At 36.9% G+C, this 23664-nt stretch overlaps 1 protein-coding gene across 5 annotated transcripts in view; it reads left to right on the top strand.

The window, feature by feature from the left end:
- The window catches only part of LOC131050418 (serine carboxypeptidase 1), a 108109-nt gene extending 84763 nt beyond the window's left edge, over positions 1-23346 (top strand). For all 5 annotated transcript variants that reach the window (XM_057984588.2, XM_057984586.1, XM_057984585.2 and 2 more), the window contains exons 12-15: positions 18497-18618; positions 22514-22627; positions 22730-22775; positions 22955-23346. In XM_057984588.2, the coding sequence (XP_057840571.1) occupies positions 18497-18618; positions 22514-22627; positions 22730-22775; positions 22955-23038 (366 nt within the window). In that variant the 3' untranslated portion in view covers positions 23039-23346. The remainder of the gene's footprint in view (positions 1-18496; positions 18619-22513; positions 22628-22729; positions 22776-22954) is intronic.
- The last annotated feature ends 318 nt before the right edge of the window (positions 23347-23664 follow it).

The raw sequence follows: 23664 nt of genomic DNA, 5'->3' as shown, positions 1-23664 counted from the left end.
CGGCTCGCATGTTGGAGTTTTATAGTTTTGATTCTAGATTCCTTTTGGGTTTTCAGAAAGCTTCACAATTATGGTACATGCATAGCAACCAGTGGAGTTTGGTAAACTTACTATTTTTAGTAAGTGGGGGCGAGGAGATCTCATTTTTCTGGGTTTTCAGAGAGCTTCGTGTTGGTGTGACATGCAAATGGATCTGAAGACTTTTCCGGACTCACTATTTTTAGTAAGTTGTGACAGCTGCTCAGAATATGGTTAAAATGCATTTGGACACACACACTATTTTTAGTAGTATGCTATTTTTAGTAAGTGTTGTTTTGGTAGTGCTATTTTTGGCAAGTTTCAGTGGTCCAGCTCAGAGGCTACTTCTGGTAGTGCAGTTTTCAGTACTTTGGCCTTCAGTTCACTATGGCAGTTGTTCAACACGAGAGATGTAATATCTTCGTTAATTTTTTCCGATTTTTTTCCCAAAGTTACATTCAACACAACACTTGTTAATGTTAGGAAATGAAAACCAAATGTTGCTTAAAGTAACCCTCCACTTTCTAATCACCGAGAGCCCAATCTGGGAGAGTGAGAGCATACAGTGTCGAGGGGATCATTAGATGCCAATATCTGAAAATGATTACAATCTTTGGGCGGCAAGCCAGCCCCTTCTGCTTATACAACGGGATATTAAAACAATGCAATCACTTGGCGGTAAACTAGCCAAGGACAAGCCAGAGAACTGAAGAATGCAATCACTCAACCGCTTGTGCAGCAGGAGGACAAGAAATGGAAATTAATATCAACTCCACCGCTTATTCAGCGGAAGGACGGTATTACAAACTCAAGATAGGCGGCCAAGCCAGCCTCTTCCACTTATGCAGTGGGAACCCAATAAGAAATCTGAAAGATAGTTGTCAGTACTACTAATCAACTTTACAAATTCATTACAATGATTTCTGAATATAAGAAATATTACTAATCTAAGATAGGCGGCTAAGCCAGCCTCTTCCACTTATGCAGTGGGACAGCAGAAAGCCAAAATGTTGCTGTTAGTACTACTAACCAGCATTACAATAAATATGAAATATGATAATCAAGTGCTTATTATGAGCTGACAACTGCAACAACACCTCCAGTCATCACTTAACCACCCAATCTACTCACACTCTAAAAAACACACCCAAAATCCAACTTTCAAAAATCTGATATATATGACAGCAGGCTGGAAATGCATAACCAACAACACTAATCCACACCAAAAATCTCCTAACTCACTCAAAACCCACTCAAATCACCCAAGAACACACCCAAACCAACAACAAGCATTGAGCGATCAAGTACGAACTGGAAAACAGCAGCAATATGACCCCAAACACTCAACACACAACCAAAGCACTCCCAGCATAAGGCGTTTACAGTAGAAAACTTCGTCTTGCATAATAAAATTCAATTCTCCAAGAAAACCAACGAAAACTTACAAGATGAATTGTCCATGACATAGGAGATGAGTGAGCGAATACCCAAAATGACCTGACGCACACACAAGGAGCTACGAACGAAAACACGCTTCAACACACCGCGACCAGCAACATGAACACTCAGAAAAAACTCCAAAATATTTGAAACTGACACACAAATCTGCAACATTGTTCCTCAAATCTACTCCTTTGGATGAAGAGCAGTCACAAGCTCAATTAGTTGCTGTATTGCAAGCAAGAAACCAAGCGGTAGCTAGGAGGTATGCATTCCCTGAAGCTTCACTCCAAATTTTGGTAGCACTTCGTTATAATTTTCTTCATAGATTATGAATGAGAAGCCCAACCCTCTCATTTATAGATTTTGAAGGCTCAAATTCAAATGAAAATGCCTCCCAATTCGCCCAAATCACGTCATTTCATTCCACTCACATTTGGCGATTTATTTCATTTCATTTCCTTAAAGTATATGGTGCCCAAGATGAAAATCCACCACCTAGTTTTCAAGTTCGAACTTTTCCCTTGGTCCACACTTTGCAACATAAAAACATTATAACTTAAGCACATTTTCATCCATATCGCCACTTGTGATAAATATAATGCTTAAAAAATAATATTCATGAAATTGCACTTTGGCATCCAAAAAGAAGGTGAAATAATTCACCCAAAAAGACTTAGGACAAAATTAATATTTTCTCCCTTCCTAAGTCGTCCATCCATAAAATAATCAAATATTAATACCTCATGCCTAAGGTATTAATATATTAATAATACCTTCTCCTCAAATATTGATTATTGCCAAATTGAGCCGGAGACTGAAGTGTTGGAAATCACCAAAACCGAACTGAGTTGGGGCTCTGAACTGAACTGCTAAAAATAGTCATTTGAGTGAATACAAGATCCTGCCAAAATAATACTGCCAGAAATAGCCAGTGAGTTGAGCTGCAGAATCCTTGCCAAGAATAGCACCAAAAAAATGTTGGAAGGCCAACTGTTCAAATTCACTTGCCGGAAATAGCCATTTGAATAGGCCTGCTAACATCCTACTAAAAATAGAACTGCTAAAAATAGTACTTACTAAAAATAGCATACTGCTAAAAATAGTAATTGTTTCCAAAGTGATTTTAACCACATTCTGACCAGTCGTTGCACTTACTAAAAATAGTAAGTCTGGAAAAAGTCACTCGATGCAGATGCATGTCAAACCATCCTAAAGCTCTCTAAAAACCCAGAAGGAATCCAAAATCCAAACTATCAAACTCCCACATATACCCCCTGAAAACACCAAAGAATCCTCCTAGCAAATAGGAAACCCTAATTTCTGCCCCCGACTAGCCTACGGGCCTCCAAACTAGGCTAACGGCCAACAAAACTAATCATTGCGGAGAAGGGGACATTGCATGAGAAAAGTATTTTTAATATTTTTTAATGCCCCCCTTGGCCTAGGCGTATGACTTATGTATTTTTGGTTATGACCTAAGGGGATGACTTGAGGTGATAAAGTATTATTTTATGTCATAAGGTTGGACGATTTATTGTTGAGGGAAAATATTTTATAAAGTGAAATATTAATAAGGCAAGATGGATGCCTTATGGGAAATAAGTTAATTTATAATATATTTCGCTTATCTACCTTGGACGCCACATTATTTTTTTATTGTAATTTTTATAAAGTATATCTGCTTCTATGTGAAGGTCGACTTGGAAAGGAGGGGATATGAAATGGAAATTTCAAATTAAGATGAAAGTAGTGTGCATTTGGGTTTGACGTCCATTTGGAGGGAATGTGAATTTGAATTTGGAGACACCAAGGTTATAAATAAGAGTTTTGGGCTCTTGTTTTGGTATCCATGAATATTACGTAACGAAGTGTTGCCGAATTTGTGCCAGACTTGTGCTTCAAAGTTGAGAGCTTCCTAGCTTGTGTCAATTTTGTGCTTGAAAGATAGCACCTAGCTGATTGGAGAGACTATTTCTCATCCAGAGGAATAGATTGAGCTATATTGAGATGGACTGTAGTGAGGGTTTTTCAGTTTTCTAATATTTTGGGGTGTTTGTGAGCTTCCAGGTTGCTGGTTATTGTGGAGCTGAATGCAAAATTCAATCATAAGTCTTCGAGAGGGTTTTTGTTTCTTTTGGGTATTCTCTCTATTTTTTCCTTTGGCCTACGCAATCTGTTTTGCAAATTTTCAAAGCTTTTAATGCGGATTTGAATTTTATAGTGAAGTTCACCCTCTCTCCCAGGTCGTACCATGCCTGTGGCTGCATTGGGAAGTGTGCAATATATGTTAGGTGATATTTACTGCTTGTTAGGGGTTTGGGTTTTGGCATCTCCTCTCTAGCCTTCTTCAGCATTTGATTTCAAGCCTATCCATCGATTTTTGGAGGATTTATGAGCATTTTAGTGAGTTTTTATGTTGCTGGTCTGCATTTTCAGTTTACCGATTAAGTATATCAGATTTAGTGTTTGGAGTTTGGGGGGTTGTTTCTTTGGTGGAGAGTCTCTTGAAACTTGAGAATAACTTTGGACATCATTTGCAGCTATTGGAAAGCAATACCTCTTGATTTGCAATTCATGTTATTTGTTGTAATGTTGATTAGTAGTACTAACAACAACTTCATAATGAATTGTTCCTTAATGCCCACTGAATAAGTGGAAGAGGCTAGCTTTGTCGCCTATCTCTATTTCATATTGTACTCTAGTCCTCCCGCTGAATAAGTGGTTGAGTGATAGTTTGGTTATAGAGGCTGACTACGCCGCCTATCTCTATTTTATATTGTACTCCTATTATCTGGCTGAATAAGTGGTTGTGATAGTTTTGTTAGTCCTAGTCCTCTCGCTGAATGGTAGTCGAGTGATTGTCATTTGCTTAATTCAGTCTTCCCGCTAAACAAGTGGTTGAGTGATTGCTTTACTTTCAGAATTTTCTTTCAGTGCAAGTTTTTGATTATCCTAACCTTAACGGGTGAATCTTGGTGTGTTAAAAAATAAAATAAAAACTAAGGGGGACATTTCAGTTTAGAAAGTTAATCTAATTCTAAGAATGTAAGAAACTATGAATGACTCAGTGAAATTCTACCAGACTTTACTTTGCCATGCAAAGAACAACTCCACAAAGCTAGTATGATCTTCTTAGGTAATCTTATGATGTTCAAATCACCACCAACAACATAGACACCATCAATGTGATGCATATCAATGGGTGAGTAGCATCAAAGTTGAGCTTATATAAAGAGTTCAGTTGACCACTCAAAGTATTTGGCAATCAACAAAATACAAGTAGTATGAACATGCAAATTTCACCCTTAATCATCCACAATAACTTCCATCCATTCTATCAACATTAAAACAAATGAGAAGTAGAGATCTTGCAGGTGCTGAATCAACACATGAAATTCACCATTTATTCAACGAAAATGATATGCTTCTTGCAACAAAGTCTTGGTAATAATCTCCTTTTCTCCTACTCTACTCTAACTACTTGCTATTAACTATTGTCTATTAACTATCAACTATTAACCTTTACAAATGAGGAGAGCAAGCCTTATATAGGGCTCTCAATATAATTAGGGTTTGTTACACCCATTACATAACATTTAATGCTTGACCAATGATAAAATTACAATTTTATGGGACACATGTCCTTCCTTGAACGTCGACCAATGAATGATGAGGTTAGGTACATCGAACATTGTGTCTCTACATGGGGTAGTTATCCTCCTCGTTGCATGAGTCAAGTACATTGAATCTGGACGCCTTGACTTGGAATGAAGTGATTGGGTTGGTGATGACTAGGCACCACCTTGGTTATCTACACACCTTGTAACTCATCACGAGTGTTTGTGATTCGGGCAATATCTCTTGATACTCAACATTTCCAAATGCCTGAAGTGATGATGGTAGCAAATTGCATCATCTTCTAGCTTTGATTAACTCTTCTGGAACTGTCTCCTTGAACCCCTCACACAATTTTGCCTTGTCACTTGGGAATTCCTCTTTTTGTGTACGACATTTCACCGTTTATACTTGTATTAGTCCTGAATCCCATCACCTTGAAGCCTTGTCTTGGATTACTTGCTTGCTAAACTAGCAATCATTCATAAATCCAAGATTGTAATAAGGTCTTATCGTTATGTCAACTCTCCTCCGTGCTGCAGTATCTTTGTTACCTCCCTCTTATGCGGTGAAGCTTTCAACCATGATGTTGTTGTAGGGCCTTTTGTGCTTGCATGACTTGAGACTTAACCTCTTTAAGTTGGAGTTACCTTTTATTCACTACCTTCACTCTCTTGCATGTCTAGACCTTTGATGCGCTTGATGATTCAACCTTGAAGTATGTTGATCCTTGCCCTGGTGATGTTACCTTGCATTATTCTTCAATAGACCATGACTTCACCTTCACTATATCCATAAGGTTCATTCCACCTTCACTTGCAATCAGACCTGCAAGAGGAAAATGACAAATTATTTCATCTTAAGTTGAAAGAAACACTTATTAATTTTACAGAATCAATCAAATTCTTCAGTCTGAAATGTTTACTTTTGTCACTCAGTTTAATGAATTAGGACTGATTTATCTGGTTCCAAGTCTGTTTTCTGTCAATGAGGTCTGATCCCATATTTCTGACTTGATTTCTAATTGTTTACATGTTTGAGAGGGTTTGTGAGATACTTCAAGACTGACTTTCCTTATGTTTCAGGCCTGATCTCTGATTTCCGAGTCCTTGAAGGTGATTTTCATAGGCCGTGTATCTTGATGTGCTAGGGAAGACTTCTTCATGATGGTCGGGCTTTTTGATGGGAAGTGGAACTTTGCAAAGAATTCTGGGCTTTTAAAAGTGTACTGGAAGTGGAAGGGAGATGGCCAGGGTTTTGAAGGGCAAGTGGAAATGATGTGAATCTGGCTGGACTTCTGGGGGACAACTGGAAGTTGAAAGAAAGATGACTTTCCCAAGTTATTTGATCTTAATCACTTCTGCCCTTCATCAAACTCCTCCTTTTTCTTGATCAAATATCAATGATGATGTACTTTCACTGCCAAATTAAGGGAAAATCAGTCATAGCTGGGGTTTTTGGAGTGAAGTGGAAGACTGCTAAGGGTGGTCGGGCTTTTAGGCATGAAGTGGAAGTGATGAAGGATGGACGAGGTTTTCAAGGCCAAGTGGAAGTTGCTCAAGATAGGTCGGGATTTTGGCCAACAAGTGGAAGTAGTGTAATTTGCTGCCCTTCTTCAACATTAACATCTCTTGCTCAATTAACTTTCAAGGCATCCTTATCTTTCTTCACTAAGTCAACTTCATCAGCATTTTTCATTATTGTCTTTCAAAACCCTTCAAGTACTTGACTTCCACAAAGTGTGGATCCTAGCAAGTGAGGGGGGTTGTTCAGGTAATTGCATAATTTATTAAATGAATGAAGATGTACATATAGCAATTACAAAGATGATGTTTCTATTACGAAAAAATCGTAAATTGAAGAGATTAGAAACTATCTAATATGTACAATATTTTACATTATTGACCATTAACTAAATAATTATAAAGATATTATTCTAATAACCTCCCTTAATGGTCAATCTGCCAACTACACCAAGTTGCCCCCTAAATTTTACAAACTTGTCCGGGCTCAGAGACTTGGTGAGAATATCTGTTGTTTGATCTTCTGTCGAAACATACAACAACTAAACTGATCCATCTTGAACCAACTTCCGAATGAAGTGACAATAAAGTTCAACATGCTTGGTTCTCTCATGGAAGACCAGATTCTTGGCTAGTTTGAGAACCCCTTGGTTGTCGCAGTAAAGGGGAGTAGGACCTACTCGAGACATCTGCATGTCTAAAAGCATCCTTTGAAGCCAAACTGCCTTAATTGTTCTTCGATACTCTTCTTCTGTTGAGGAAAGAGCTATTGTTTGCTGCTTCTTGCTAGTCCATGTGACTACACCAGATCCCAAATTGAAAACATACCTAGATGTTGATTTTTTGTCATCAACAGAACCTGCCCAATGTGAGTCTGTAAAACCAATGAGTCTAGGATTGTGACTTCTGCTGTACAAAAGACCCAAATCAGAAGTGCCCTTCACATAACACACACTTCGCTGCTACCCAATGATCAACCTTGGGGGCTATCATGAAGCGTGAAATGTAGCTCACAAATTTGAGATCAGGCTTAGTAGCAGTAAGATAGATGAGAGTGCCCACCAGTTGCTTGAATGCCGATTCATCATTATTGACCATTAACTAAATAATTATAAAGATATTATTTAATAGGGGTGGTGCATCTAAGCCGGGAAATTCAGCATGTGAGGGAAGTGAGACTTCTCCAAGGTAGGCCGTGGATTTTAAGATGAGGTGGAATTTTGCTAGGAAGGCCGGACTTTTGGAGGCCAAGTGGAAGTGTGTTAGGAAGGCCGGGCTTTTGAGGGGTAAGTGGAAGTGAGTATGACTTCTCCAAATTTTTGTCTTATTAATCCTTTCACCGCTTATCAAACTAACTGCCTTCAAGCACTTAGTTGATCAATTCACATCACCTTCAATATGATGTTATTCATCCTTCAACTCGCTTCAAACAAGTTTAGCATGTCAAGGAAGATTCCCTCCTAGGCCGTGCTTTTGAGGGTGTGAAAGAAGGTTGCTTCTTAGGTCGGGGGTTTCAGCTTGTCAAGGAAGGATCATTCCTTGGTTCAATTTCATCAACTCCAAGTTGCTGGTTGCATCAATCAACTCCATTCCTCTTTACTTAGCCATTTGCTTGATAAGCTGATTTTGCCTTTTGGTGAAGACTTTATCCTTGAATTTCCTTCTAGAAATCCAAGGAAAACAATTGATGCTCCTAATTTCATTCTTTCACACATCCCTTAGACCTTGATTGATCTTCATCAAGCACTTCATCTCATTTGTTTGACCATCTCTCCCTGATCTTTCTTTGCTTCCATGCCCTATCCTGAGGATGCTCACTTGCTTGCTTGACTGTTCATGTCACTTGAGGCTCATACCTTTGACTTAACCTAGAAGTTTCATTGTGAATCATCACTCAAAGACTACCTTGACTCTCACCTATCACCTGAGCACCTAGAGCTAAGAAGACCTCAAACTAGTCTAGAGGAAGACCTGACTGCTGCTAGACTACCTGACTTGATCACTTCCTAACAATTAAAGGCACTGCATCTCTCACTATCAAAAGGTTAATAACTAAAGAAACTACTACCAAGCTAGACATCCAGCTAAAACAACTATGCTAGAAAGCAAAAAGTGGGGGTCCCCATTTGCAATGGGGCGATGTGTGAAAATGTCACAACACAACCTATCATCCAAAATGCACCAAAAAGCCACATATTTATAGAGCTCAACACAAGCGGAAAGTGTCCATGGTTTCCAAAACCAACTCCAATGCAGTGTTCCACGGGCGTTGGGGACGGGGGGACGCGGGGACGCATCTCCGGGACGGGGGGACCAAGGGTCTAAATTTGGGGACGGCGGGGGGGACGGCGGCGGGGGGGGTGGCGGGGTGGTGGTGCTCATATACTTATACATATACATATAGTACTTGAAAAACTAGTTTTGAAAAGATGTATAACAGTATAATAGTATAAGAATTAGATTTCAAATGAAACTATAGGAAATACCAAGATTACTTAGGTTAGTGATATGTAACTAATTGCTAAAAGTAAATAAAATTTGACAAATGAAATTGTCAAATTGGAGATTTCTCATTTTTATCATATGAATATCGAAAAAGGAAAACGAAAATACGAATATCTAATGCCATTGCAAAGTCTATAATAATAAAGATGATTACATGATTCATCATTACAATGAGTAGCCAAATACAAATACATGTAGCAATAGCATTACAAAAGAGACTAGAGTCAAATACAAAATGACAAAACTGAAAACTCAAACTGTAGCTAATGGAGGCCTCTAATCATTTGCGAACTCCTCCTCACTGGAACTGCTGGACTCCTGAGGATCAAGGTCACTCAAGCTCACACCAACTAGCCCTGCATCTGAAGTGGTAGGATCATCCTCATCAATTTGTGAAGGCTCCTCTGGCTCTACATCTCATCGTGCCGCTGGACTCTCCTTGTACACAAGTGTCTTGCGGTCCATGAGACGCAAAGCATTGTGTACAGCCACAAGCTTCTCTGCTCTCTTAGAGGTAAGTTTGTTCCTCTTAAGAGAGTGGATGAAGCTATATGTAGACCAGTTCCTCTCAGCAGCTGAAGAACTGGAAACCTGGGATAGCAGACGGATGGCTAGAGTGGTGGTCAAAGATTTCGGGCCATGACAATTCCACCATAAAAGTGGGTCCTCCTGTGCCATGCTGTCTATATCCATCTTTGCCGCATCTGAATAACCTCTAAGAGTGGCAAATCTTCTCCACTCAGTGCGCATTGTGTCGGCATCTCTGGAATCAAACATCTTCTCTATGCACCTAAAGAAACCCGCCTTCACCTCATCATCCTGAATCGGCGTCAGTCTACCCGGTCTAGCCTTGTACCACTTAGGATTCAAGGCAAAGGAAGCCATATGCAAAGGAGTGTTCAATTGTCCCATCTACGCTGAATGATAGGCTGGATTTGCTCATTGTAGAATGCTAAAGAGGGGTCCTTCACTCGCACAGCAGCCCTCATCTGGTCAAGCATAGAGTCAATGCACTCATACACCTCTCCAAGGTTAGGTGCATCCCCATCCCCATATCTGATCACCTGGAATACTGGAGAAATGATAGAGACAATGTATTTCGCATCAGTCCAAAACACATCACTCTTCACTATCTCCTTCACCCTTCTCCCTTGCTCTTTCTTGGCCTCAGCCCACCTATTCCACTCATTAGTCATAACCATGAGTTGCAATGCGTCTTGCAACTCAATCATTCTCTCCAAGAGAATGAAATAGGATGCATATCTAGTCTCAACTGGTTTCAAGAACTCCTTCTTTGCGAAGGTCCTGAAGAGTGCATGTGAAGTGTGGTGGTTGCAGATAAACATCTGCACATCTCTCACATCGGTGACCACTCCTCTAATCCAGTCTATGTTCCCCATGTCCTTGAGTGCATTGTTCATGGCATGCACACAACATGGGGTCCACCAAATGTGTCTATAGGCTGCCTCAACGAGTCTCCCTGCTGCTCTACACACATAGGCTGCATCTGTCACTACTTGGACCACATTTTGTGGCCCAACCTCCTCAATAGTCTCCCTGAGGACCTGAAATTGGAAATCAGCATCTTTACGATGCCCTGTACAATCAACTGCTCTAAGGAGGTATGGGCCCTCTGCACATGTGACCATGACGTTGATGAGTGGACGATGGCTAATGTTCGTCCACCCATCCATAACTATGTTGCACCCCGATGCCACCCAACATGCCTTCATCTTCTCCATCAAAATATTGATCTTGGAATAGCATTTATCCAAGATCGAGGTCCTCATTTTCGTCTCCCCTGGTGGCACATAAGATGGTCCTCCCTTGGCCACCATAGCCATCATCTCCCTATAAAAAGGAGACCGTGTAACATGAAATGGAATGCCATTGGCAAAGAAGAACTTGCCAATGGATTCATCTATCTCATCTCTCAGCTGCACATTAAACATATCAGTAATGGGGTTGCTCTGTGGTGTCTGCAACTTACGTTTCCCAGCCCTGGCGGCAGTAGAAGTGGAAGTGGATGGAGATCCAAACATCATTCCTCCCGTCTGCGAAGCATGAGAAGTATGAAGTGCTGCCCTAGCAGACAAAGTAGTAGGCATTGAAATATTTGTGTCATCTGGAACCCCCCAAACCCTGTTAAACTCAATTCTGTATTGTATATTTTTGGCTTCCTCCAAAAACTTACAATGTTTCACGCCTTTTCCTCTCCAAAACATAAAGTGTGCATTCACCCTACTAATGCTACCGAACCATTCTGTGTCACAAATATTGCACTTCCACTTCCTTGTTTCCCCACTTGAATGTGATGCAGTGCCTTGTACTGATATTCGTGAAGCAAACTGTTTTAGAGGAGACTTAGGATCAAAATGACCCCTAGCATATGGTGCCAACAACTCTGAAGGGCAACCTGTACTAGCTGGTGCACTTGCCATAGAGTTAGATTGGGTTCCAAGATCAGCCCCATGGTCACCCCCCTCATTTTCAGGTTCATATTTTGAATCATTCACTATGAGAATGGATTTCCATGTCATCTTCACTCATGCCTTGGGAGCTCATTGTGAAATTGACACTGCATTTCACAAAATAAAAATAAAAATAAAATCAGCCTAGTTTAACAATATATTTTTAAATTTTTTTCCTATTCATCTCAAAATGAGATTTGATGTTGAATCTTGAGGGCAAAATGATGAATCATTTTGCCCTCAAGATTCAACATCAAATCTCATTTTGAGTCTTGAGATGAATAAGGAAAAAAAATCCAAAAATGACATAGAACACTGAAAATCAGAAAATATTAAAAAAAAAACAAAAAAAAAACAAGAAAAAGTTGAAAAACCCTACCTTGTGCTTGAAAAATCTCTCCAAAATGTAGAAGAATCTTCTTCTTCCTCTTCTTCTTGCTTCTTCTAGCTCCTATCACACTTGCAATCAGCTTTTCTCACCCCTTCAATCAGTCTTCTTCAAGTTTTTCCTCCTCTTTAGCTTGTTGGAAAAAAAAATCAGTTTACCAAAATGAGAGTTAAATCTAAAAGAAACATGTTTTTGTGTTGATTTGGGGGGTTGGGTGGGGCCCACGTCCAATTAGGGTTACCCCTTAATCCCCCCAAAAGGCACATGTTTTTTAAAATGTGGCTTTTTCAGTTTGTTTAGGCATGGGGACGCGGGAGACGCCCAGACGTCTCCGTGGAGACGTCTCCACGTCTCCATGTCTCCCTGGGAGACATCTCCACGTCCCGACGACGATTGGGTGGCAGTGGCGGGACAGCGGGGGACGTCGCGTCCCCATCCCCCCATCCCGGAGACATCCCTGACGGGGGGACGCGCCCAAAAAGGGGGGGGACGCGTCCCCGTGGAACACTGCTCCAATGCCAAAGAGGTATGTGGTGTCATAAACAACAACTTGCTAATCCCATGACATGTTGCACATAGCAACTTCCAAAGCAACAAAGCATAACTCATCCGTAACGGCCACCTTGCCATATGCAACACCTACCTTTCACCACTTGTCAAAAGTGAACTCAAAACATAAATACCAATTACTGAATAATAACTCTCCCTGACTCTTCCACCAAACTAGTAACCGTCATAGTAAATAAAATAAATTGTCATAGTTTCAACATAGCAACATATGACACTAGTCCCCTCTTTTTAGGACTTTCAAATTGGGTGTAGTAAAATAAAATAAAAAAATCAAATAAACATGTTTGCACTCTAAGGTTGAGACACCTTAATCCCAACATGCACATCACATGGCCATGAGTGAGGTTGTGTTCATTAAGTGGTTGTGACACCAAGGCAATTTAGAGTGACAATTTGAACATAATGAAGAGGCAATTCCCCATTTAGGCTGGATATTTCAGTAAGGATTGTTCTATTGGAAGATGAATTTGACGAATGACCAGAAAGAACACCAACATTGAAGGGAATGAAGAGATTGATGACCAGCACTAGCCAACAACAAATGATGATTGGAGAAGGATACCAACAACTAGGTCTTGTATTGAATTCATTGCTGTAAAACAATGCTTTCACAAAAATATTTGCCTAGAAAGCTTTGACAATGGTTTTCGTCAATGCCAACCGTGGTATTCAATTGGCACCAAAGTTAAGCATGAAATTGACAACATTCCCTTGTTTCACTACCAAAAAAGCAATACAAAATCTTAAGGTGAAGCTATTGAGTTCTGAATACTTGAATATCAAATGACGAAAAAAATACATTGGTTGAATAAAGTGTGAAATTAATAGATGAATCAAGATAAAGAGATTCAGCAACCTAGTGCGTGCTAACCATTATCAAATTCTATCACTAGTTTATCTTATGTAATCCATCTTCTACTATTCTTGTGCAAAACTAGAATCAAGTACTAAGAAGATTTATATGAACATAGAAAAAGCAACAAGAGAAGCAGAAGTACCAAGAAGATCTGCTAAAGCTATATGTAATACTTGGCTCCATGCCAATCATTAGACTGGCTATTCTTAGAGTGATGTTAAGGTTCTAATGCTAAACATTGAAATGATTGAATTTGAAACGTAGTTAGTGAAGTAGTAATGAAGGAACATAGTAATATGTTGAAGGCTTAGTTATGGGAAGGTACCTTCAAGAGGTATGCTTCTTCTTGAAGTTAACTTTTTGGTGAATACTTATATTGAGGCATTAGAACTATCATTTCATCATCAAACTTTCATGCTATTATTGATTTTGGTGTAATATATCTACTGTTATAGTTGAATATATGTATGATGGATTATAGTTACATAAGTCAATTAATACTGCTACTAGGTCCTAAACGGCTCTACATTTTCTCTTGAAGACTGAATCATTTCAGCATCATTATCCAAGTTCTTAAAATTATCATCCCCATTCTTCTTTTCATCCTACAAGTGCTCTTGTTGTTCCCATTTTAGATGGAATCAACTAGGTTGGAATTCGCAATATGCACTTTGCTGATTATCATCTCTTCTACATTCCCCACCCACTACTCTACCAATTTCTTACCTTTTTCTAAAACAACACTCTCTCCATCTTCCAACTTACTTCTATATGGTGTTAGGCTCGTGCATTTTCACAAGAGAGACATGATGATGAAAGAGTATACAGTGAAGGTTCAACTACTAGAATATGACAGCGCCTGATGACAAGACCTGATCTATGAAATATACATGCCAAATCTGAGCTCAATGTTCTGTACAGAGATAAGCACATATGGATCTAATGGATTTGAAACTTTAAATTCTAGTTGGTATGAAAGCTGCAATAAAAACAGAGAATTTTATTCATTTCTTTCCCCTCACAAAAGATCATATAACATAATTTTTCCTCTTTTAATTAAGTTTGAAATTTGAATTTAAGCACACAAAACATTATTAATTAATTAAATAAATTTGTCTTCTTAAATAGATATTTTTAGGCAGCTTGCATTAAATTAATTATTATCATGAACATTTTATTAAAATGACTTTAGTTGGGGACCAAAAATAAAATAATATGAAGTCATTTTTGTGGAATGAAAATAATTATTAGTTATTATTTAAAAGCTACTTTTTCTAAAAAGTGAAAAATAATTGAGTAAATAATTGAATGATCTTATTGACGAATATACAACGTATATATAGAGAATTACATTTATTTCTAAAAAGATCAAACTGTTCAACTGAAGCTTCAACATGAAGCTAAAAAACTAAAATGCTTAAAAAGCCTAAAAGCTAACTATGCGTTCTAATAAAAGAAGCAATAGTTACACTAAACAAACTAAAAAGGACAACTAAGTCGACAACTAAGATGACCATTATAGAACAGACATAATACTATTTTAATACCCTCCCTAATGGTCATCATATTCAATACGCGACAAAAGACATTGCAGGTCTTTTGATCACAAATGCAATGCAAAGAATACTCTGTTGCTATGAAGACCCTCCCAAGATCTGCAGAATGTTAATGATCAAGAGTACAAAAAGCCATCCAACCTGATGTAATCCTCACATGCAAATTATAGAATAGTCACACGCGAATTATTGAGCCTGAAACCATGATTTTGAGGAAAAATCGACAAACCCTCCAAAGAGCAACAAACACGATTTTGACAAAAACTGCAAAAAACTTTTGCAGAATCCGTAGGTTTGGAAACAAAAAAAAAAAATTGACTAAGATTTTCAGCATTACCAAAAACCCCTAGCGCGCGAAAAACTTGCGAAGCACCCAAAAAAAACGAATAGCAGAGGAAAGCACCCACATCGTAGAAGTCGTAGAAGACAAAGACCCCTACGGAAATACTGGTTGCACACAAATAGACTATGTGGAAGGCGGGTATCCAAACCTTATGTGAAATACGCCCACAAAGTCGCGAAAATTGCACGGCAAAAAAAACGAAGATAAAAATTGCGATCTAGAAAGTTGAGAGACCAAGAAAAACGTGACGCCAGAAATAATAGACGGGCCTTGGAAAATGCCGACGTGGGTTGGACACTTCGGCCAAAAACTCTTGAGCCAAAAACGAACCCCCCTCGCAATGAAACATGGGCCCTAGTCACGCGGAAATATAGAAAAATCACCATCGGAAAAAACGCAGTAAGGTTGCAAAAACGCGTGGAAATCCTTGGCGCCCAGAATTTTTTTCAGAAAACCCGAAATGCAAAGACCAAGAGCCACGAAAACCCTCCTTCATGAAAGCAAGTTCGTAGCCGGCCAGAAAAAGTCGCGCCAGAAAAAACCTTGATTTTTTTTTATAAAAGAAAATTGAACAAAATTTTTTTTGGAAAATTATTCCTAGGTAGTGAGGCTCGAATTTTTATTAAAAAATTCGCCACATCCTAAAAAATCCCATCTATCGGCTCTGATACCATGAAAAATAATTGAATAAATAATTGAATGATCTTATTCATGAATATACAACATATATAGAGAGAATTACAAACCGTTCAACTGAAGCTAAAATGCTTAAAAAAGTTAAAAGCTAAAAACTAAAAAGTTAACTATGTGTTCTAATAAAAGAAGCAATAGTTACACCAAACAAACTAAAAAGGACAACTAAGACGACAACTAAGATGACCATTATAGAATAGACATAATATTATTTTAATAAGAAGTTCTAGTGAAGATTATAAAAAAAGGACGAAGGGGTTAATTTGGGCATTGGATATTTTCTAGAAACCCTAGCTGTGAAGTGGAGTAGAGTTTTACTGCCTTAGGATAAAAACCCTACAACGAAGATTGGTTTTGGGAGTGAAAGATCTTCCCTAGCCAATTGAACAGGTGGGCTCATTCAAAGTTCACATTTGGAACAAATTGATTTTTCCAGAACTTCAGAGCTTCCAAATATTTTGGTGTGTGCAGGAAAAGGTAAATATTTAATTATTATATTAGACCAGGTTGGTCACCAACCATATCTGTTTCGGAAGCCAAAGAGTGGCCGTACATTTAAATAATAAAGGAAATTGTGGCAGATTTAAGGGATCGAGACCACATCATAGCCTGCATAGGCCCAATAAAGAGGATTGCAGGTTTGAACAGATTAAAAAGAGGGTCATGGGACCCATAAATTTTAGCTCTTCTTCCTTAGCCCAGTGAAGGACAAAATAAGGAGTGCCAATTGATCTTTTTTTTTGGTGGTGGTGGTGGTGGGGGGGGGGGGCGTGACATGTGTAGCAGGCAGGGAAGTCTTAAAGTATCCTATGCAGCCACACAAACAATGGTCAAAGGCATCGTACAGTTCAAAAGGGTCCAAACATCATCCACGGGAAGTAAACAAAGTTCGCAGCATATAATGTGATTTAAAAGGGATTGTTAGATATTTGAAGGCCTGAAAGCCTTTCCCACATGCCATGTGGAGACTAAGATCACAGGAGCTCTCCCAAATTTGAGTTGCAGCTCTTGTATTACTGCTGTGCATCCTTCACATGAGGCCATAGACCCCACAAACAGCCAAGGAAGGAGTCGTTTCATATGTTGAAGTCTTTCTTAGATTTGGATGTGTGACAACTCAACAATTAAAGTCAGCAATTGAGATATCAATTATTGCCATTTTTCTCATGTTGATTTTTGCCAGTAAATTTCTGTATGTGTTATTTCTATTCAGCTATGTACAGGATTTGACAAAGAATTCTGCTATATGAAATTTCTGGGGTTATCTTCTGTAACAGCAATACACGGTGATAAAAAATCATTTCTTTGTGGTTATATAAGGTTATTATCAAAAATAACCATTGTGGAGTGAATCTTTGATGATTATTTATCACGTTCAATCAAACAAAGTGCAAAACTCAATCAGACCAGCCATCATACAATCTTTTTAACAAAATGTCTGCTAATTTAAAACTGTGAAAATTGCAAATTTTGGTCTAGAATTCCCGGGAGGGCTATTACACTCCATGATATGTTTTAGACCATTGTTAATTGCAATTCCACATTCTACCTTTTCATTAATCATTATGGTAATTTTGGTGAATTTGGCCCATATGGTTGAGTGATTTCAGTATGTTCTTTTACTATTGTTTGCAATTTTTCAAAGATACTTTATGATGGTGTAAATATATGATTATCATGCCTTCAGTTTCCTTAAATAAACTTGATTTCTCTAATGGTTCTCTGGGTTCTTCGATTGGGCCTTTGGGTAATTGAGTCCCATCAATAATTTTGTTCATATGTGGGCATTAATATGATTTTATTATTATCATGCATTTAAATATGTGCCCTTCAGAAATCGCAATGCATGATTATTCAATGTAAGAGTATATGTTCCTTATGCATTGATGTCTTTAATGTCCTCTCATCATTCTAGTAGCTTGCTAGGTGGCTTCATTGCCATGTTGTAAAACTTTCGGCATTAGGAACACCTTTGGTTCCTCAGAGTTTTTTAACAAAAATATAGCATGAATGCAATTTTATCTGTATATTCCTTCTCTGTTCATCCCTTTTTGCACGTGTAAATAAGCACCATTTAAAGTGATGCATGAATATTCAATTTAGGAGCGTACGGTGCTCAAATTTTGGCATCTTTAAGGTCCAAGCATCATTCTAGTAGTTTGATAGGTGAATTCATTGCCATTCTGTATAACTTTGAGCACATGGAGAAGTGTAATATGTATGCAATTTTGACTCCATAGCTCTCTTCTGTTCATTCTCACTATGGAATTTATCAATGTACCCATGACCATGGTATGTGCCAACTATGCAGTTGAATGACAAAAAATTAAAAAAATCGTAACACATAACATGATTTGGATTTTTATCAGTTACAAGATAATGCCAAATGGGTTTTATGAATACAACTAAGCTTCTTGATTGCATTATTTCTAACTGTGATTATGCTGTAGTTTGTGCTCAAAGCTAGTTGGAAATTTCCTCTGAAGCATCTAATGCATATTTGTTACTCTTACAGAAGAATATATCTGGAGACTGGCAATTATGTTCAGACCGTATTAATTACTATCATGATGCTGGAAGTATGATCAATTACCATGAAAATCTGACAAGCCAAGGTTACCGTGCACTGATTTACAGGTAGATTTTCAATTGACTCTGTCTTTTTCATTATGCAATAGGTCATTCTTCATTTTAAAATAGTTAAGATTTGTTTTATCCTTTTATGATTTTCTATGTATTTGCTAATGTTGAAAATACAACTACTTTCCGTTTTATTATTCCTTGCATGTTGACATGAATTAAGTCAGAGAATCCACACAACGATAAATTAGAGTTTTAAGAAGTGCCTAAGGTCAAATTTGGGTTTGAAACTGGCAGCAAGTTATTGATGAGATAAATTAGATGCAAATGGAACCTTTAGCAACAAGAGGCAGCATTGGCCATAGATAGAAATTTAGTTCTCTTTTTTAGAAGCTCAAAGTTAGATTCGAATAACTGTATATCAAAAAACTAAATAGCAGAGTTGAAAACTAACCTTAAATGCAGTGCAAAATTACATTCCAAGTCAAATTTGGTTTTGGAACTGGGAGCAAGTTCTTGATGACAGAAAATCCATGCAAACAGAAACTTAAAATGACTTTAATCCTGTTGAATAATATCTCGCTCTATGCTTATATGATTTTGTTGATTTGTACTTCGTAACTACTTGATTTCAAATATTTGATTACCTATCCAAATTTAAACCATACATAGTGCACAAGAAACTCCAAATGAATGCTCATCTATAAAAATATTTTGCATATTTGATGAGAATTTGTATATGGATAAAAGTGGCCATACTAATAAAAGAAGGCAATTTTGTTGGCTGGATAAATGTCATATAAAAACCTCGTATCTGAACATGAATGAATCCTTGAACACATATCAGTTATGGGTATAGTTGGGAGGCTGGATAAAACTGCCGCACTCATAACAAAATGCTAGTAGTGGCCTCAGAAGAGAAGATATTTATCTCTTTTGTACTCTTATTCTCAGCCGTAGGCTAGCTGCCAGGTAAGCATATAAAGTTCAGTATTAGAGATTTTGGTAACTGTTGTAGAATGTTAGAGAATAGATCCTTAAAATCCTTATAAACGAAATGCTATCTTTCAAAATTCAACAGAATTAACTGTTGAACCTTGATAGTAGATAATTTAAGATTAGATTATAAATCCTAACATTCTTTGGGTATGTAGCATTGATGTATCTTCTATTGTTATGAATTAAATCCTAGTACCAAACTGTAAGAATGGAAATTAATATGGTGGATAATTAGTCTAGCTCTGATGGCTCTGTTTTAGCTTGTTTGCAAATTCCATGAACTTAGGAATTACTAATTTAACCTTTCTCATAGTGGATAGCCTCATAAGATAGATCCATAATCTTAGGAATTATGGGTGTTTGAATTGGGATTGTCCATGCACAAAAACATTGTCTCCTTGAATTACTAACCTGCAAACTTTTTGGGTTAACGGATTTCTTTAAACATTGATGCTACATATTCACTCAGTTTTAATTTGTGGATATATTATATCTTATGGCATACATTTGAATTTATTTTAGTAAGGTATAGTGGAATGTTATACCACTATGCACCAATAGTAAAAAAGAACATTTGATATTATTATTAGCCCTTATACCGGGGCAGATACAAAGAATTTTAAGGGATAGATATATGCTTAAAATATTTGCATACATGACACCATTATTCTGTTTTAGCTATTTGGCCTATGTATGTGATGGTATCATTGTAGAATTCTTGGTTACATATATTGGAAATATATATATGCTGCTTAGAATGTTATTTTCTTTTAATAACTTATAGGCATTATATTACTTGTTCAAGATTTACTTAATATGAGCCTTCACTTATGGTTGCATAATAATGTAGCTGATAATGATTTCATTTACTAGCACTAAAATTATACTGTATTGAACATATTGTAATGTTGCAAGTTGATGCTAACGGAAATCTGCTTTGGATTTGGGGATAAAAGCTTTATATGGGTGTACGATGTCTATTGACCTCTTAAGCATAAGAACCTTGATATTGGGACTATCAGGTGAAATAAGGGAATGGTACTATAATTATACCCGATTGTTGTATGATTGTGTAGTAAATAGAAGGCAACTATCATTTAATTTGATGGTGTTGTTGAGATGGAGCTAAGAGATCAATCATCTATAATCATACTACATAGCATCTCTTGATATCTTATTGCTGACCATAAAGATCATATATAGTTATAAGTGGTTAGTTATTGAGCTAGACTATTAATGGTGTTCATTTTTCAATCATTTCATTGTCCAATTTTTATTGCTTCAATAGTTAGTAGCAATTGCTCTTCCACTTGAAGTTTCCATTATTTTCTTTTTTCCAAGAGAATCATTGCTACTGCCATATTGTTTGTATTCAGTTCCGTGTGGACTGAAAACATTAACAGAAGTTATCCATCATCATCTCTAAAAATCTGTCCTTGCCAATCCTGGCAAATCCACCAAAATTGAGCTTAACTTTGTGTCTAGGAGATTTCTCCACACATTTTAGGATTTTTCAACCTATTGCCATTAAACCCATTATCAGTGTGGATTTCATCATTTTTTGTTGTTCTAGTTAATATTTATATTTCTTTGCTCATTTTGTGTGTGCTTAGGCCCTAAACCACTTGACATTAAGGGCTTTTTTTTGCTTTGAATTTCAAATTTTCCACTAAACACTATGGCTTTGCTATCCCATACACTCACATGCAAGTCTTTCTCTTTATCTGGCATTTGCATTTGAGTTTTAATTTACGTTGACAAAAACTGTGAGTTTTAAAAAAATGATCTGGTGTTGCAACATCTTTTTTCCAAGTTTTTGGATTCATATATATTCATGCCAGTGCAATGGTTATTTTTTTCCCCCTAAACCAGAGCTAAAAATTGCAACTGTATGTGGTTTGGTGCTTTATTCTGTTTGGTCTTACACATTTGATTAGATTCTGAAGAACTCAAATTCTGTTTGAATTAACTTGTATGACACTCGAGATTTCAAAAATAATCTAAACTAACATTCCATATTTTATTTCAGTTTAAATTTTATCTTGAATTAACTTATATCCAGGCTCCTTGTCCATTTATCGAAGGACTAACCATAGAATAGTGTTTTTAACTTTTTGTATTTTAAGCTTCAATTTTTCAGATGTGAAAACTTTAATATATTCGGTTTCGATTCTTCATTAAACAATCTATTCTCAAATGTCTTGCAGTTTGCAGTTTTTGATAAGCTTTTTTATATGCTTTGAACATGCTGCACCCATCTAATATCTTATAGGCGTGTTTTTTTGGGTTAAGTAGCTGTTAAATAGTTTTTGGCATTTTATTAAGCTGCCTATTCTAACTGCATTGCAACTCAGTTTGTTGTGCCTGGCTTGTAATGTGGTCCGTTTTCAACTTGATTACAACTTGAATTTTCTGAAAGACTTACTTAAATTTGCTTACTTTACACATTAATTTTCTTAGATTAAATGCCTTTTACTATAATAGTGTTCTCTCCCTTGTGGAATTAACACCTTTAATTTTCTCAAAAGGCTGTACAAACTAGCATACTTATATTTTCTAAATATCTATCTAAAATACACTGATAGATACCAAATTTTAAAAATAAAATTAAAGGAGATAAAGTAATCTTTAACTAGCACAGCCATTTACTCTTTTTCTTAAAAAGATAAAGATCACGCGTACAGCAAACCCCTTAAAAACAAAATAAAAATGTCTTCTAAACAATTAGCAAAACAATAAATATAAAAAAGAAATTTAACCATTTTAACAGCAGTTTACAGTGAAAGGAAAGTTGTCATTTCTGATAGAATAAGGAAGAAAACAGCATTCATATCCTTTTTGTTTTTCTTTCACAGATAAGAACGGTGGTGCCATTGTAGAGTTATGCCTATTGGCGTAATTATTAGTAGGCTTTTTGTTGTCTGCTTTCTAAAATGTGTGTGTTTTATGTCAGTGGCGATCATGATATGTGTGTGCCTTATACTGGATCTGAGGCCTGGACAAGATCCTTGGGCTATGCCATAACTGATAGCTGGCGTCCATGGCTTGTGGATGGACAAGTTGCTGGGTATAGAACTTTTGCACTCTTGCCTTTCTGCCTTAAACTGCATTAGATTCACTGGATTTCAATGACATAAGTGTTTATTCTGAATATTTGAAATGTGCACAGATATACTCAAGGATATGCCAACAACTTGACCTTTGCAACTGTAAAGGTAGGATCTCACTTTGGTAGACATTGCAATTCCATAAAATACAAGAGAATCATGGGACAGTTCATGATGCATTTTTTGTTTGAATTCTAAATCTATTTCTCGGTCTCTTAGGCTGTTTAGTCTCGTGGACATCATTAAAATCTTTCATTCATTCATTCATGAGAAGTCTTCTTTTGTAGGGATCTGGACACACAGTTCCAGAATACAAGCCCGCAGAAGCATTGGCACTTTATTCTAAATTCCTTGCTGGAGATGCATTATGAAAGTAACATTATTTTCCAAAAATTAATAAAATTTATGCTTCCACTTTTACTTACGAACTACATTGACCCATGTTGATCATCTGTAGACAGTAATATAACATCTTTACTATTTATTTGGATGCTAAAAGCATGCTACGTCATTGCAGATTTTTAGCCTTAATCTTAATAAATTCTTTCCATCACAGAACTAGTGCCATTGTTAGATCTTTGGCACATTATAGAAACTGTCCCAGAATTTATCTGGTCTTTTTCTTTTCAATTGTAAACAAAAATTAAATTTAAAATTAAAAAATTTATATTCCATGTTCCCTTTTAGAAAACTGCAGATTTGGGTCATTTACCGTGTATAATCAAAAATTTCTTTCCACTAAATGTAAAATTTGAAATTATTTTTAAGAAAGAGAATCCGCATACTAATTAATTAAAGTTTTTCCTATTTAAGAAGTAATATGAAAAATGAAATGTTCAGTTATTTTAATTTTTAATAATTGATGTTTTTATTTGAACACAACATCCAGCGGGCCTCTGTTTTTTTAAAATCATTTCTAAGAAAGAGAATCTGCATACTAATTTATTAAAGTTTTGTTTATTTCAGGAGTAATATTAAAAACAAAATGTTCAGTTAA

This window comes from Cryptomeria japonica, chromosome 1 (genome assembly GCF_030272615.1).
Source record: "Cryptomeria japonica chromosome 1, Sugi_1.0, whole genome shotgun sequence".
Classification (NCBI taxonomy): domain Eukaryota; kingdom Viridiplantae; phylum Streptophyta; class Pinopsida; order Cupressales; family Cupressaceae; genus Cryptomeria; species Cryptomeria japonica.
The sequence above is the reverse complement of the archived record's forward strand: the minus strand, read 5'-3'. Positions and strand labels throughout refer to the sequence as shown.